General features: G+C 50.1%; 2 protein-coding genes and 1 pseudogene across 9 annotated transcripts; all 3 read right to left on the bottom strand.

Annotated features, from left to right (window-relative positions):
* Positions 1-351: 351 nt before the first annotated feature.
* On the bottom strand, positions 352-3,780 carry Orm2 (orosomucoid 2). Its single transcript, NM_011016.2, has 6 exons — positions 3,626-3,780; positions 3,143-3,285; positions 2,865-2,935; positions 2,204-2,311; positions 1,964-2,067; positions 352-544 (listed from the first exon to the last, which is right to left on the bottom strand). Exons 1-6 carry the CDS (start codon positions 3,740-3,742, stop codon positions 464-466), a joined length of 624 nt encoding a protein of 207 aa, NP_035146.1. The 5' UTR covers positions 3,743-3,780; the 3' UTR covers positions 352-463.
* Positions 3,781-6,722: 2,942 nt separating this feature from the next.
* On the bottom strand, positions 6,723-10,160 carry Orm3 (orosomucoid 3). Of its 8 annotated transcripts, none has more exons than NR_166740.1 (6): positions 9,916-10,071; positions 9,590-9,762; positions 9,242-9,318; positions 8,578-8,685; positions 8,337-8,440; positions 6,723-6,912 (listed from the first exon to the last, which is right to left on the bottom strand). NR_166740.1 is itself a non-coding variant. In NM_001379520.1 (6 exons), exons 1-6 carry the CDS (start codon positions 10,027-10,029, stop codon positions 6,832-6,834), a joined length of 627 nt encoding a protein of 208 aa, NP_001366449.1. In that variant the 5' UTR covers positions 10,030-10,071; the 3' UTR covers positions 6,723-6,831. The 8 variants fall into 8 exon arrangements, 6 of the variants coding, with proteins under 6 accessions (NP_001366449.1, NP_038651.2, NP_001366450.1 ...); NM_001379520.1 differs by having other exon boundaries at positions 9,516-9,658; NM_013623.3 differs by having other exon boundaries at positions 9,248-9,318; positions 9,516-9,658.
* Gm11212 (predicted gene 11212) lies at positions 12,272-15,856 on the bottom strand (annotated as a pseudogene).

The following is a 17,339-nucleotide window of genomic DNA, read 5'->3' as shown; positions in this document are numbered from 1 at the left end:
CTGTTAGCATCAACCTGTACCTTCCTGCCTCCCAGTCACCTCCCTTCCTGTGATTATAGTGGCCCCTCTGAAGTGAAGGCCCTGTGACAGGAACTGTACACCTTTGTTCCCCTCCCCCTCTCACTGCTGCTTGGGTCTCCTGCCTTGTCTTCCCCAACTGTGCCCTAAGTGTTTGGAGATTCTAGCAAGAGCATCGGGTTCTGACAGTACTTTCTAGCCTAACTCAGATGCCCCTTCCAGGAAGCCCTCTTAGATTCCCTGGGCAGGGCTTCTTGGACTTAGCTAAGGCTCCACTCAGGACTCTGCACAAAGGGAGGGAGGGAGGGAGAAAAAGGAAAGAAGCAAAGAAATGATATTGACTGTGTCAGCAAACCTTTATTGTGGCAGAGACAGAATCAAAGTGCACAGGAGGGGTGGGGTTTGGTGAGCCTGTGGACAGCCCTCGGAGTTCAGAGAGCTGAGTTCATGCCTGGCCTTCCTCAGGATCTTTCTTGGTCTCCTTCTCCAGCTCAAGCTGCTGCTTCTCCTGCTGACTGCACCTGTCCTGGAAGATATCAGGGAGGAGAGCAGAGTGAGTAAGCCAGGTGTGGTGGCACACACTAGGGTTGGGGAATACTGAGGCTGGAGGATTGCTATGAGTTGCAGTAGGGTAGCCTGGGCTGCAAGGTTAGATGCAAAAACAAAACAAAATAGAACAAACAAGCAGAACAAAAACCCTGGCAAAGTATGTAAGCTCTGAAGTCAATCATCAGAGTCCATGAGAAAATGGCTGGAGTGAACACTGCCCACAGTTGTCCTCTGACATCCACACACATCTTATGACAAGCTTGTGTACACACACACACACACACACACACACACACACACACACACACACACACACACACACTAGCTATGAGTACATTTCTAAAGGGGGGAAGCACAGAGGTTGGCCAGAAGGGCAGGGTTGTGTCAGCACGCTGTATCTTGCATCTACCATGGCTCCCCTGCAGATCCAGGACTGTTGTTCTCAGCCTTCCTAGAGATGGGAACCTTTTCCACGGTTTCTTGTGTTGTGGTGACCCCCAACCATGTTTCCATTGCTCCTTCATAACTGTGATTAAGCTACTGTTATAAATCTGAAGTATATGACATGCAGGACATCTGACATACAGACTGAGACCCACCCTTGAGAACCACTAGTCTAGGGTAAGTTGTCCCTCATCTCTGAGCTCTGGTTTATTCACCCCATTGAATGTGAACAGAATACCGCAAACGGGAGGCATTTTCGGAACACTTGTGTCCACAGGTGCAGAGTGAGACTACTGGCCCCACTGGTTGGGGGGGGGGGGGTGAGGAAGTCATGCTGTGAAATGGCTCAATGGCAGTGTCTGTATGCAGGCCCCTCCCCCGGGGAATCCTGGGGCTGGTGATGCCAGGAAAGGCTCAGGTGACCAGAGAATGGAGTCACAAAAGTATTGTGTATCTCAGACTACATGCAAGCTGATTGGTTGATCCCACGGCTTTACCAGGGTGAAAGCCAAAGTTTATTTGGCCTCTCCCTCAGCACAAGGTTAGACAGAACATCAAGAGGTTTCCGCATGGGTCATCCCCGCCTGTGATTGGGCTTGTTGGAGTTGGGTGGCATGGAAACTTCAATCACGACTCCTGCTTCGATAGGTAGTGAATATGAAGGGAGAAACCTGGCACCCTGGCACTGGCTGTTCCCTAAGTGACCCCTCCTGATCTTCCTCTTATCCTCCACAAGCTTTCCAGGACCTCCTACTTAACTTCACCTCCCTGAGGCTCACTGCCCATCTAGGATCTCTGTGATCTCAGCTCTCACAGTAGGCAGGAGAGTTATTAATGGCAGGATACCTGCCTTGCTGAGCTGCCTTAACCGGAAGCTTGCCCTCTCTGAGCCGCTAGGGTCACTGACAATGGGAGCACTGCTGGGGTGGTATCATACAGCCTCCTCATTTACCTTTTTCCAGTCGACAAATATGATTTCTGATTCATCCATGCCCACGTGTGTGACAGCCTTCTGGAATACTTCCCGCAGCTCCGGGGTGATATCTGGCCTTTTTGCTGCAATGGAGAAGGGATCCAGGATTGTGCTGGCTAAGGGTCCAGCAGATGGGAAGCCAGGTAGGGATGTGGGATGTGGGTGGACGATCAAGAGTAAGGCCAGTGGAGCTGGGGACCAGGTCTGGGAGGACCCTACCATTGAGGGACAGTCCCCGTTTCTTCTCATCCTTCAAGTCAAAGGCAAGCATGAAGGCCCCATGCATCTTCAAGACTATCAGGTCTGCAAAGATTTTTACTCCTCCTACTGCAGGATGAAGGGCTTTGTGAGTCACTAGAATGATGCTGTGGTCCCCATCCCCAAGGGAAGGAAGCACATAGCTATGGACAAGTGCCTGAGGCTCCCTGTGGCTGCCATGTGCTCAGCCTCTGTTGGATGCAGCCTCACTTCTCATTCTTCATAAGTATGGAATGGCTGGGGCCTTGGAAAGGGCCCTTGGTGGTGTGGCATAGTTAACACTTCCCCTTAAACATTAAAACATTGGCTTAGGGACAATTAAAACCTAAGAGTATCTAATCTGGCCCACCAGTATTCAGTTGCCCTCCCCCCATGCTGTCCCTGGTGACCTGGGGATTTGGCTGAAGTCACTGGTTTCCCAAACCATGGGTTTCCCCTCTGAGCTCACAAAAGATCATAAGAATGGTCAAAGCAAGTCTGTCCTGGCAGCTGGACTCCAGTTTGAAATCTACGTCCACTTACAAGCCTCAGAGAGTGACTTCACAGACCTAACTCCCCTGTTCTGCTGCCCCCTTGTACCCTTGCAATACGCTCCCAGAAAGCCGTGAGTTCCAACCCTTACCATACTTGGAGAGGGTCCCATTCTCTCTCTGGATTCCTAGATGAGTGGAGTTATAGACACAGTGGTCATCTCTAGAAAGCAAAGAGACAGAGGACAACTGATGGAGAGGTGATCTGACTAAACTGGGGTGGGGAGTGGGCAAGAGGCAGGTAAACAAGAAAGCTGTCCCCATTCCAGAAGGTGGGTGGGGAGGCCAGGCAGATCCAGTTTGCTCAGGTCTCTAGGCATCTGGGAGTGGAGGCCAGGGCCAGGGTGGGCTGGCTGTTACAAGAACTCACATGGTGTGATACTCTCGAAGCTCCATCGTGTCATTTATCAAGTTGGGGGTAAGGTTAAAAAATACCATCTGCGTCTTTTGAATTTCCTGCCGGTAATCAGGGTTTAGGACAGCCGCACCAATGAAAAACCATTTGTCAGAGAGCTGGGGAGAAGCAGGCACACAGATGAGTAGGGCTTGTAGTATGAACATTGCACTCAGCCGTGCTGTGGGGCAAGCAAGCAATGGCTTCTGAACCATACATGGGAAGACTGAAGCTCAAATGGGCAACTCAAAAATCAGCCATCCTACTGCTCTGTCCCCTGCTGAGAGACCTCAGAGTGATGCTTCTGGGTTTGGAGGCAGGGGGTGCCACCAGGTCTCCAGGAGAGGAAAGGGCAGTACCAGGAGCCCAGAGATGAGCACAGACATCAGGGAAGGGAAAGCCCAGAGGAAAGAGTAGCCTCCTTAAGTGCTCACGTCCAAGTCCTGGGCAGGCACTTACCCAGCTCAGGGTCTCATTGGTGATAGGGTCGCCTATGGTGATGTTGACATGTTCTGGGTTCTGAGCTTCCAACAGCGGCAGGAGGCTCACCATGACAAGAATCATGTGCAGTGCCATGCTTAGGACACTCAGAGGCACCAGGGCTTGGAAGAGATAACTGGTGGATGGAGGGTACAGTGGCTTTTATAATAGATGTGGCGAGGGCATGGGACTGCAGCCAGGGCCTCTAGAGCCCTGGCACATTCTCCCCAGCACTTGGGAAATGTCTTGCGCAAAATGTTCTCTCAAGCCAGCTTTGTGCAGCTCCCTCGGCCAGCCGGCCCTGACACAGACTCCTGCCCTACACCAGAGTGGCTGATTCATGGTCAAGGTGGATACTGGGCTAGCCTGATAATACTTAGATCCCAGTCATGGGTCCCATACCTGTCTTATCCCATGAAGCTGCCTAGCAGGAGTGAGACCTATTCGTTTATCACCCCTCCAAGGGGGCTATGAAGGGGTCCCTGGTCAGGGTTCATAGTGAACTTAGAAGACACTTAGGGGCTCAAGTTAAGGGCCAAGGACAAAGATGGATTAGTTTCCAAAGGAGTGTGATGTTCCTGGGGACCCCTATACAGCCTAGAGGCAGCCGAATGCCCAAAAAAGAGGGGTGAATCTGAGTTGAAAATGTAGTTCAGCAAAGCTCCCAGTATTTACAGCAGGAAAGGATCTGTCTAGAATAGTGTGTGCCCAATCCAGGGTCTGTGCACAGGATCCAGTAAATATCTGGTTCTAGTTCCTGCTTGATAGATATAGCCTGATCTTTGTCTACATAATGAACACTCTCGAAACGTATTGCTAGGGACAGGCCTGGTGACTCTTGCTGAGGCACGGAGTCATTGCTAGGAGTTTGAGATCACAGTGAGCTCTTTCAAAACATCAAAAGCACCAAACATATTAGAACACACTCACAGTTGAGTAATCTACTATTTCTCATGTTTCTGTGTAGTCAGGGTTTTTGTTTTAATGATAAGTAACTTGTCATTCACTTACTGTGTTCTAATTTCATGAGAACCTTCTTTTATCCTGTGGCATTTTGTATTTTATGTTTCCCCTCTTGATAAGTATTAGAGCAACATATTGCCTTTAAAAATTAGTCTACCAACAGAAAAGAAAACAAAACAAGACATGAATCACCTCCAGTATCATGTGTATAAATGTTTCTAATGGCATTATTCAAAGTAGCCACAAACCCCAAGCTCTTAAGTGCCTACCACCAGGAAAATGAGAAATGGGTTGTGACATTTCATGCAAGCATGGTGTTGCTTAGCAACAGAGAGAAATGAACGACTGATAGATTTGACCATACAAATGCAGCTCGACAACATTATTGCCAGCAGATCGCCCAGAGGTGGGGTTGTATGAGCCTGTTTACAGGGCGTTCTAGAGGCTCCAGACTAATTGTAATGATATTAATCAAGTTAGTGACAGTGATCACCTAGGGCAAAAGGAAGGGGCCACAGATGGTCCTGAGAGCCCCCTGCCGTGGAGTGGGCTGTACAGGGCCTAGGAGAACTTGCTGAGCTGGAGCCCCAAAACATATGTGTTTTGTTGTATCTATACAGTCTTAAGAAAGTTTATCTCTTCCCAGAGGAGAAAAAGCATAACCATGAGGAGCCCAAAAGCACCAATGATATGTTCTGTCCCAAGTTAGCAGTGCGCCAGATATCATAATCTCTCTGTTTGTGCCTCTTTGTCTCTGCTATGTCTCTTACACACAGGCGCACACGTACACGTGCACATAAACACATTTGCACACACTGGCAGATATAAATATCTATTTTTGTTATAAAAGCAAATGATGGAAAATAATGAACTTAAGAAACTGATTAGATATCCCCAAAGCTACCTGTGGCTGTGCTGTGTATCCAGAGCCTGGGGTTTCTAAGGCGAGGGTGCAGGCAGGGAAGTGGACACCCAGCTAAGGTCTCCCCCAGGGTACTTGCTGCATATCATTCCAGAGTCTGCCTAGGCTTCTGCTCACATCTGTCTCCCCTGCTTCTCCTGTCCTTTGCCTGCAGAGGCCAGATGAGCAAGGCCTGTCATGAATTCCCAGGCCAGAAACAGTGGGGGACACTCAGCAGGAAGTGTGTGACAAAGCCACAGGCCAGAGTCTCTTTCCAGAGACTTCCATAGCACACTATGCCTGTGGCCAGCTTGACTCTGGGCATGCGTGTGGCCATGACTGTGATTCACTCTGCCCCAGTGCATTGACAGACAGAGCAGGGTGCTACATCAGGTGCCTTTCCTGGTGAGGAAGGACACAGTCTACCATGGCACACTGCATCCAGTCAGGACAGCCATAAGCTTAGCAGGCAGAGATGATCTGTGGATGCTCAGCTTGTTTTCTGCTTTTGGTTAAGTGAGGCATCCCAGCCCGAGGAATGTCACTGCCTACAGTCAGGGTGGCGGCTCTCTGGAAATGTCCTCACAGACACACACGGAATACATCCCCTAGGGGACTGCCAATCCAGTCAAGTGTAAAGATGATCTCAGACTCTGTCTTTGCCACAGGGTGGACTGTGCCTCAGGAACTCCGGTCACAATTGTGCAATCGATGTCAGCTGGCCTCTAGGCAAGCAGTGTCATCTCACAGTGTCCCCCATGGGACACTGAGGAATCTTCATGGAGACTTCCAGGCCCTTTAGCCAAGGCCTAAGTATACCAAGACACCTAGCCTTAGCCTTTTAAAGCTTGATCGTGTTAGCATCTACATGAACCCTCCTGTCTCCCAAGTCACCTGTCTTTCAGTGGTTAGAGTGGCACTTCTGAAGTGAAGGCACCTGTGCCAGGAACTGGACACCTGCGTTCCCCACACCTTCTCACTGCTGCTTGGGTCTCCTGCCTCATCTTCCCCATCCATGCCCTAAAGTGTTTGGGGATTCTAGCAAGAGCATCGGGTTCTGTCAGTTCCTTCTACCCTGATTCAGATGCCCCTTCCAGGAAGCCCTCTCAGATTCCCTGGGCAGGGGTTATTGGACTTAGCTAAGGCTCCACTCAAGACTCTCCACGAAGGGAGGGAGGGAGGGAGGAAAAGGAAGGGAGCAAAGAAATGATATTGACAGTGTCAGCAAACCTTTATTGTTACAGAGACAGAATCAAAGTGCACAGGATGGGGTAGGGTGTGGTGCACATGGGGACAGCCCAAGGAGACCAGAGAGCTGAGTTCATGCCTGGCTTTCCTCAGGATCTTTCTTGGTCTCCTTCTCCAACTCAAGATGCTTCTTTTCCTGTTCACTGCACCTGTCCTGGAAGATATCAGGGAGGAGAGCAGAGTGAGTAAGCCAGGGCTGGTGGCACACACCAGGGTTGATGAATACTGAGGCAAGAGGATTGCTATGAGTTGCAGTAGAGTAGCCTGGGCTGCAAGATTAAATACAAAAACAAAACAAAACAGAAAAAACAGGACAGAACAACAAAAAAAAATGGCAAGGTAGGTAAGCCTGAGGGGCAGCTTGAAGCCAACCCAGCCTTAACCAGAGCCCAGGAGAGAATGGTAGAAGAGGACATAGCCCACAGGTGTCCTCTGACATCCACACATGTCTTATAGCATGCTTGTGTACCCACACAGTCACACATGCACACACACTAGCTATGAATACACCTATTGTAAGGTGGGTTGGGGGGAGTACTGTTGTTGGTCACAATGGCACGGTAGTGTCAACCAGATGTGTCTTAGATCTGCCATGGCTCCCTGCAGTGGCAGGACAGTGGTTCTCAGCCTTCCTAATAATGCAAAACTTTAACACAGTTTCTTGTGTTGTGGTGATCACCGACCATGATTTCATTGCTACTTCATAACTGTAATTAGTCTACTATTATAAATCATAAATACCTGACGTGCAGGACATCTGACATACAGGTTGAGACCCATCCTAGAGAACCACTAGTCTAGGGTAAGTTGTCCCTCATCTCTGAGCTCCGGCTTATTCACCCCATTGATTGTGAGCAGAATCCCCCAAAGGGCAGGCATTATCTAAACACTTCTGTCCACAGGTGCAGGATGAGTCTACTGGCCCCACTGGTTGTGGGGTGGGGAAGTCATGCTGTGAAATGGCTCAATGGCAGTGTCTGTGTGCAGGCACCTCTCCCGGGGAATCCTGGGGCTGGTGATGCCAGGAAAGGCTCAGGTGACCAGAGAATGAAGTTACAAAAGCATTGAGTATCTTAAACTACATGCAAGGTGACTGTTTGATCCCATGGCTTCGCCTGGGTGAAAAACAAAACTGATGTCGCCTCTCCCTCAGCACAAGTGTAGACCGGACATCAAGGAGTCTCAGTGTGGGTCAACCCTGCCTATCAAAGCCATCGGGCTTGCTGGAGTTGGGGTGACATGGAAGATGTCAATCAAAACTCCTGCTTGAAAAGGTAGTGAATATGAAGGACAGGAAGAAACCTGGGATCCTGGCACCGGCTGTTCCCTCAGTGACCCCTCCTGGTCTTCCTCTTATCCTCCACAAGCTTTCTAGAATCTCCTACTTAACCTCACCTTCTTCAGGCTCACTGCCCATCTAGGATCTCTGTGACTCTCAGCTCTCACAGGAGGCAGGAGAGTTAACAAGATACCTGCCTCGCTGAGCTGCCTTAACCAGAAGCTTGCCCTCTCTGAGCCTCTAGGGTCACTGACACTGGGAGCACTGCTGGGGTGGTATCGTACAGCCTCCTCATTTACCTTTTTCCAGTCGACAAATATGATTTCTGATTCATCCATGCCCACGTGTGTGACAGCCTTCTGAAATACTTCCCGCAGCTCCGGGGGGATATCTGGCCTTCTAGCTGCATGGGAGAAGGGATCCAAAGTTATGCTGGCTATGGGTCCAGTAGATGGGAGGCCAGGTAGGGATGTGGGATGTGGGTGGGTGACCAAGAGTAAGGCCCAGTTGAGCTGGGGACCAGGGATGAGAGGACCCTACCGCTCAGGGACAGTCCCCGTTTCTTCTCATCCTTCAGGTCAAAGAAAAGCATGATGGCCCCATGTTTCTCTAGCACTCTCAGGTGGAGAAGGGTTTCTACTTCTCCTTCTGTTGGAGGAAGGTCTTTGTGAGTCACTAGAATGATGCTGTGGTTCACATCCCCAAGGGAAGGAAGCACATAGCTATGGGCAAGTGCCTGGGGCTCCCTGAGGCTGCCATGTGCTCAGCCTCTGCTGGATGCAAGCCTCACTTCTCATTCTTCATAGGTATGGAAGAGCTGGGGCCTTGGAAAGGGCCCTTGGTGGTGTGGTGGTGGGGCATAGTTAACACTTCCCCTTAAACATCAAAACATCTGCTTAGGGACAATTAAAAGCTAACCAGTGTCTGATCTGGCCCACCAGCATTGGGTTGTTCTCCTCCATGCTGTCCCTGGTGACCTGGGGGTGTGGCTAAAGTCACTGGTTTCCCAACCCATGGCTTTCCACTCTGAGGTCACGAAGGGTCATAAAGAATGATCAAAACAAGTCAGGCCTGGCAGCTGGACTCCAGTTTGAAATCTACGTCCACTTACAAGCCCCAGAGAGTGACTTCACAGACCAAACTGCCCTGTTCTGCTGTCCCCTCAGAACTGGCAATACCCTCCCAGAAAGCAGTGAGTTCACACCTTCACCATACTTGAAGAGGGTCCCATTCTCTCTCTGGAATCCCAGAAGGTTGGAGTTATAGACACAGTGGTCATCTCTAAAAAGCAAAGAGAGAGGACAACTGATGGAGAGGTGATCTGACTAGCCCAGGGTAGGAAGGGGGCAAGAGGCAAGACAGCTGTCCCCATTTCTGAAAGTGGGTGGGGAGGCCAGGCAGAGCCAGTTTGCTCAGGTCTCTAGGAATCTGGGAGTGGAAGCCAGGGCCAGGGTGGGCTGGCTGTTACAAGGACTCACTTGGTGTGATACTCTCGAAGCTCCATCGTGTCATTTATCAAGTTTAGGGTAAGGTAAAAAAATATAGTCTGTACCTTTTGAATTTCCTGCCTATAATCAGGGTCTGAGTCAGCCACAGCAATGAGAAACCATTTGCCAGATAGCTGGGGAGAAGCAGGCACACAGATGAGCAGGCCTTGTAGTGAGGACCTTGGCATTCATCCACGATGAGGGGCAGGCAAGCTATGGCTCAGAGTGATGATTCTGCCTTTGGAGACAGGGGGATGCCACCAGGGTATACACAAGTGGGAAGGGCAGTACCAGGAGCCCAGAGCTGAACACAGACACCAGGGAAGGGAAAGCCCAGAGGAAAGAGTAGAATCCTACAGTGAACAGGTCCAGGCCCCGGGCAGACACTTACCCAGCTCAGGGTCTCATTGGTGATAGGGTCGCCTATGTTGATGGCATGCTCTGGGTTCTGAGCTTCCAACAGTGGCAGGAGGCTCAACATGATGAGAACCGTGTGTAGTTCCATGCTGAGGATACTCAGAGGCACCAGAGCTGGGAAGAGATAACTGGTGGCTGGAGGGTGCAGTGGCTTTTATAACAGGATGTGGGGAGGGCATGGGACTGCAGCCAGGGGCTGTAGAGCAGTGAGTGCCACAAACTCACCAGCACTTGATAAATGTCTTGTGCAAAATGTTCCCTCAAGCCAGCTTTGTGCAGCTCTCTCAGCCAGCTGGCTGTGACACAGGCTCCTGCCCTACACCAGAGTGGCTGATTCATGATCAAGGTGGGTACAGGGCTAGCCTGATGATACTTAGGTCCCAGACAGTGGTCCCACCCCTCTCTTATCCCATGAAGCTGCCTAGCAGGAGTGAAACCTACACATACATCAACCCGCCCCCAAGCATGATAAGAAGGGGTCCCAGGTCAAGTTCATAGTGAACATAGAAGACACTTAGGGGCTCAAGTTAAGGCCCAAGGACAAAGATGGATTAGTTTCCAAAGGAGTGTGATGTTCCTGAGGACCCCTTCCCAGCCTAGAGGCAGCCAAATGCCCAAAAAGGGTTGATTCTGACTTGAACATCTAGTTCAGCAAAGCTCCCAGTATCTACAGCAGGAAAGGATCTGCCTAGGACAGTGTGTGCCCAATCCAGTGTCTGTGCCCAGCATCCAGTCAATATCTGGTTCTACTTCCTCCCTGATAGATATAGCCTGATCTCTGTCTACATAATGAACACTCTCTAGAAGAATTGCAGGGACAGGCCTGGTGACTCCTGCTGAGGCACAGAGTCATTGCTGGGAGCTTGAGATTACAGTGAGCTGCTTCAAAACATCAATAGCAGCAAACGTGTTAGAACATGCTCACAGTGTCGTGATCTATTTCACTCCCTCCCTCTCTCTCTCTCTCTCACACACACACACACATACAGACAGAAACACACACACACACACTCACACACTTGCACCCACTAGCAAATTTAAAAATCTCTTTTTGTTATACAGCCAAATGAAGAAAAACAATAAACTTAAGATAGGGAAAAGAAATCTTCAAAACTACCTGTGGCTGTGCTGTGTATCCAGAGCCTGGGGTTTCTAAGGCGAGGGTGCAGGCAGGGAAGTGGACACCCAGCTAAGGTCTCCCCCAGGGTACTTGCTGCATATCATTCCAGAGTCTGCCTAGGCTTCTGCTCACATCTGTCTCCCCTGCTTCTCCTGTCCTTTGCCTGCAGAGGCCAGATGAGCAAGGCCTGTGTGAATTCCCAGGCCAGAAACAGTGGGAGACACTCAGCAGGAAGTGTGTGACAAAGCCCCAGGCCAGAGTCTCCTTGCAGAGACTTCCATGGCACCCTATGCTTGTGGCTAGCTTGACTCTGGGCATGCTTGTTGCAGCGACTGTGACTCACTCTGCCCCAGTGCATTGACAGCCAGAGCAGGGCGCTGCATCAGGTGTCTTTCCAGGTTCTGTAACAAAATAAGTGACAAGAAGCTAACAATGGGGAGATCAGAGGTGAGGAGGGACACAGTCTACCATGTCACACTGCATCCAGTCGGGACAGCCATAAGCTTAGCAGGCAGAGATGATCTGTGGATGCTCAGCTTGTTTTCTGCTTTTGGTTAAGTGGGGGATCCCAGCCCGAGGAATGGTGCTGCCTACAGTCAGGGTGGCGGCTCTCTGGAAATGTCCTCACAGACACACATGGAGTACATCCCCTAGGCGACTGCCAATCAAGTCAAGTGTAAAGATGATCTCAGACCCTGTCTTTGCCACCGAGTGGACTGTGCCTCAGGAACTCAGGTCACAATGGTGCAATCGATGTCAGCTGGCCTCTAGGGAAGCAGTGTCATCTCACAGTGTCCCCCATTGGCACCCTGAGGAGTCTTCGTGGGGACATTCAGACTGTCTAATCTAGGCCTAAGTCTACCATGTCGCCTAGCTTTGGCTTTTTATACTGTGACCCTGTTAGCATGGACATGAACCTTCCTCCCTTCTAGTCACTTCCCTTTCAGTGATTAGAGTGGCCCCTCTGAAGTGAAGGCCCTGTGACAGGAACTGTACACCTTCGTTCCCCTCCCACACTGTGCCCTAAAGTATTAGGGGATTCTAGGAAGAGCATCAGGTTCTGTCAGTTCCTTCTAGCCTGACTCAGATGCCACTTCCAGGAAGCCCTCTTAGATTCCCTGGGCAGGGTTTATTGGACTTAGCTAAGGCTCAACTCAGGATTCTCCACGAAGGGAGGGAGGGAAGGAGAAAAAGGAAAGAAGCAAAGAAATGATATTGACTGTGTCAGCAAACCTTTATTGTGGCAGAGACAGAATCAAAGTGCACAGGAGGGGTGGGGTTTGGTGAGCCTGAGGAGCCCTCGGAGTTCAGAGAGCTGAGTTCATGCCTGGCCTTCCTCAGGATCTTTCTTGGTCTCCTTCTCCAGCTCAAGCTGCTTCTTCTTCTACTGACTGCATCTATTCTAGATGATATCAGGGAGGAGAGCAGAGTGGGTGGTGGCACATGACTGGGTTCAGGAATACTGAGGCTGGAGGATTGCTATGAGTTGCAGCATGGTAGCCTGGGCTGCAAGGTTAGATGCAATAACAAATCAAAATAGAACAAATAGGCCAAACAATAATCTTGGCAAGGTAGGTAAGCCTGAGTGGCAGCTTGAAGTTCAACCAGCCTTAACCAGAGCCCATGATAGAATGGTAGAAGAGGACATAGCCCACAGCTGTCCTTTGACATCCACACATGTCTTATGGTAAGTTTGTGCACATACACTCACACACAAGCACACCTTGCAACACATGTACACATAGACACTCACAAAATGCACAGACACATGCACACACACACATGCACACACATACACACTCAGAAACATGCACATATACACACACTCTCACACATACACACATTCACACACACCAGCAATGAATACACATATTTTAAAATGAGTGTGGGGGGTAAACACAGTTGTTGGCCACAATGGCACGGTAGTGTCAACCAGCTATGCCTTAGATCTACCATGGCCCCCTGCAGTGGCAGAACAGTGGTTCTCCTAGCCTTTCTAATAATGTGAAACTTTACATGTTTTTTGTGTTGTGGTGACCCCCAATCATGTTTTCATTGCTACTTCATAACTGTGGTTTGGCTACTGTTATAAATCGTAAGTATATGACTTGCAGGACATCTGACATACAGGTTGAGACCCACCCTTGAGAACCACTAGTCTAGGGTAAGTTGTTCCTCATCTCTGAGCTTCGGTTTATTCACCCCATTGAATGCGAACAGAATACCGCAAACGGGAGGCATTTTCGGAACACTTGTGTCCACAGGTGCAGGGTGAGTCTACTGGCCCCACTGGTTGGGGGGTGAGGAAGTCATGCTGTGAAATGGCTCAATGGCAGTGTCTGTATACAGGCCCCTCCCCATGGGAATCTGGGGGTTGGCGATGCAAGGAAAGGCTCAGGTGACCAGAGAATGAAGTTACAAAAGCATTGAGTATCTTGAACTACATGCAAGGTGACTGTTTGATCCCATGGCTTCGCCTGGGTGAAAAACGAAACTGATGTGGCCTTTCCCTCAGCACGAGTGTAGACCGGACATCAAGGAGTCTCAGTGTGGGTCAACCCTGCCTATCAAAGCCATCGGGCTTGCTGGAGTTGGCGTAGCATGGAAGAAGTCAATCAAAACTCCTGCTTGGATAGGGAGTGAATATGAAGGGCAGGGACAAACCTGGGACCCTGGCACCGGCTGTTCCCTCATTGACCCCTCCTGGTCTTCCTCTTATCCTCCACAAGCTTTCCAGGACCTCCTACTTAACCTCACCTTCTTCAGGCTCACTGCCCATCTAGGATCTCTGTGATCTCAGCTGTCACAGTAGGCAGGAGAGTTCTTAACAGCAAGATACCTGCCTCGCTGAGCTGCCTTAACCAGAAGCTTGCCCTCTCTGAGCCTCTAGGGTCACTGACACTGGGATCACTGCTGGGGTGGTATCGTACAGCCTCCTCATTTACCTTTTTCCAGTCGAAAAATATGATTTTTGATTTATCCATGCCCATGTGTTTGGCAGCCTTCAGGAATACTTTCCGCTGCTCCGGGGTGATATCTGGCTTTTTAGCTGCGAGGAAGAAGGGATCCAGGGTTGTGCTGGGAAAGGGTCCAGTAGATGGGAGGCCAGGTAGGAATGTGGGCTGTGGGTGGGTGACCAAGAGTAAGGAAGGCCCAGTGGGGCTTGGGACGAGGGCTGAGAGGGCCCTACCGCTGAGGTACAGTCTCCGTTTCTTCTCATTCTTCAGGTAAAAGGCAAACATGAAGGCCCCATGTTTCTTCAGCACTATCATTTGGGCAATGGTATCTCCTCCTTCTTATGCAGGACGAAGGCCTTTGTGAGTCACTAGAATGATGCTGTGGTCCCCATCCCCAAGGGAAGGAAGCACATAGCTATGGACAAGTGCCTGAGGCTCCCTGTGGCTGCCATGTGTTCAGCCTCTGTTGGATCAAAGCCTCAATTCCCATTCTTTATAAATATGGTCCTGCTGGGGACTTGGAAAGGACCCTTGGTGGTGTGGTGGTGGGGCATAGTTAACACTTCTCCTTAAACATTAAAACATTTGCTTTGGTACAATTAAAACATAAGAGTGGCTGATCTGTCCCACCAGCATTCAGTTTTCTTCCTCAGTGCTGTCGCTGATGACAAGGGCAGGGGGTGGGGGGTGTGGGGGGGTGAAGTCACTGGCTTCCAAACCCATGGGTTTCCCCTCTGAGCTCACAAAGGTTAAAAAACGAATGGTCATAGCAAGTCTGTCCTGGCAGCTGGACTCCGGTTTGAAATCTCCTTCCACTTACAAGCTTCAGAGTGTGATTTCACAGACCTAACTGGCCTGCCTGTTCTGCTGCCTCCTTGTAAAGTTGCAATACCCTGCCAGAAAGCTGTGAGTTCCCACCCTCACCATTCTTGGAGAAGGTCCCATTCTTTCTCTGGAATTTCAGATGGGTGGTGTAAGTTTCACACTGGTCACCTCTAAAAAGCAAAGAGAGAGTGGACAACTGATGGAGAGGTGATCTGACTATCCTGGGTTAGCGAAGGGGCAACAGGCAGGTAGCCAAGACAGCTGTCCCCATTCCTGAAGGTGCGTGGGGAAGCCAGGCAGAGCCAGTTTGCTCAGGTCTCTAGGCATCAAGGCATGGAGGCCAGGTAAAGGGTGGGCTGGCAGTTAGAAGGACTCACATGGTGTGATACTCCAGAAAATTCATTGTGTTCCTCATGCTGTGGGTAATGTAAAAAAATACTGTTGGCTTCTTTTGAAGTGCCTGCCGGGCCTTAGGATTTCGGACAGCCGCACCAATGAGAAACCATTTATCAGAGAGCTGGGGAGAAGCAGGCACAAAGATGAGCAGGGCTTGTAGTATGGACATTGGCAGTCAGCCGTGATGAGGGCCAAGCAAGCAATTACTTCTGAGCCATACATGGGAAGACTGAAGCTCAAATGGGCAACTCAAAAATCAGCCATCCTACTGCTTTGTCCCCTGCTTAGAGACCTCAGTGATATTTCTGGGTTTGGAGACAGGGGGATGCCACCAGGGTCTTCAGGAAAGGGAAGGGCAGTAACAAGAGCCCAGAGCTGAACATAGACATCAGGGAAGGGAAAGCCCAGAGGAAAGAGTAGCCTCCTACAGTGCTCAGGTCCATGCCCTGGGCAGGCACTTACCCAGCTCAGGGTCTCAGTGTTGATAGGTTTGCCTATGTTGATGTTGGCATGTCCTGGGTTCTGAGCTTCCAACAGCATCAGGAGGCTCAAAATCACAAGAACTGTGTGTAGCCCCATGCTGAGGGCACTCAGAGGCACCAGTCTTGGGAAGAGATAACTGGTACCTGGAGGATGCAGTGGCTTTTATAACAGGATGTGGGGAGGGTATGGGACTGCAGCCAGGGACTGTAGAGCTATGGCACAAACTCACCAGAACTTGGTAAATGTCTTGCACAAAATGATCCCTCAAGTCAGCTTTGTGCAGCTCCCTCAGCCCGCAGGTCACGACAAAGGCTCCTTTCCTACACCAGTGTGGCTGATTCATGGTCAAGGGGGGTACACGGCAAGCCTGATGATACTTAGGTCCCGGACAGGGGTCCCATCCCTCTCTTATCCCATGAAGCTGCCTAGCAGGAGTGAAAACTACACATACATCAACCTCCCAAAGGTGATAAGAAAGGCTTCCAGGTCAGTGTTCTTAGTGAACTTAGAAGACACTTAGGGGCCCAAGTTGAGGGCCAAGAACAAAGATGGTTTAATTTTCAAAGGATTGTGATGTTCCTGGGGACCCTTACGCAGCCTAGAGGCAGCCAAGTGCTCAACAAAGTGTTGTGAATCTGAGATGAACATCTAGTTCAGCAAAGCTCCCAGTATCTACAGCAGGAAAGGATCTGCCTAGGACAGTGTGTGCCCCACTCAGGGTCTGTGCCCAGCATCCAGTCAATATCTGGTTCTACTTCCTGCCTGATCTCTGTCTACATAATGGACACTCTCGAAAAGTATTGCCAGGGACAGGCCTGGTGACTCCCGCTGAGGCACAGAGACATTGCTGGGAGCTTGAGATTACAGTGAGCTGCTTCAAAACATCAATAGCAGCAAACGTGTTAGAACACGCTCACAGTGTCATGATCTATTTCACTAACACACACACATATACTCACACACTCACATTCTGGCACACTTAAAAATCTATTTTTGTTATAAGAGCTAATGAAGAAAAATAATGAACTTAAGAAAGGGAGAAGAAGTCTTCAAAGCTACCTCTGTGTGCTGTGTATCCAGAGCCTGGGGTTTCTAAGGCGAGGGTGCAGGCAGGGAAGTGGACACCCAGCTAAGGTCTCCCCCAGGGTACTTGCTGCATATCATTCCAGAGTCTGCCTAGGCTTCTGCTCACATCTGTCTCCCCTGCTTCTCCTGTCCTTTGCCTGCAGAGGCCAGATGAGCAAGGCCTGTCATGAATTCCCAGGCCAGAAACAGTGGGAGACACTCAGCAGGAAGTGTGTGACAAAGCCTCAGGCCAGAGTCTCCTTCCAGAGACTTCCTTGGCACCCTATGCCTGTGGCCAGCTTGACTCTGGGCATGCGTGTGGCAGTGACTGTGACTCACTCTGCCCCAGTGCATTGACAGACAGAGCAGGGCTCTGCATCAGGTACCTTTCCAGGTTCTGTGAGAAAGATTGACAAAAGCTCAAAATGGTGGGCTCCTGTGTGAGGAAGGACACAGTCCACAATGACACACCTCATCCAGTCGGGACAGCCATAAGCTTAGCAGGTAGAGATGATTTGTGGTGCTCAACTTGTTTTCTACTTATGATTAAGT

The sequence above is a fragment of the Mus musculus genome, chromosome 4 (genome assembly GCF_000001635.26).
Source record: "Mus musculus strain C57BL/6J chromosome 4, GRCm38.p6 C57BL/6J".
NCBI classification, from domain to species: Eukaryota; Metazoa; Chordata; class Mammalia; order Rodentia; family Muridae; genus Mus; species Mus musculus.
This window is presented reverse-complemented; position numbering and strand designations above follow the sequence as displayed.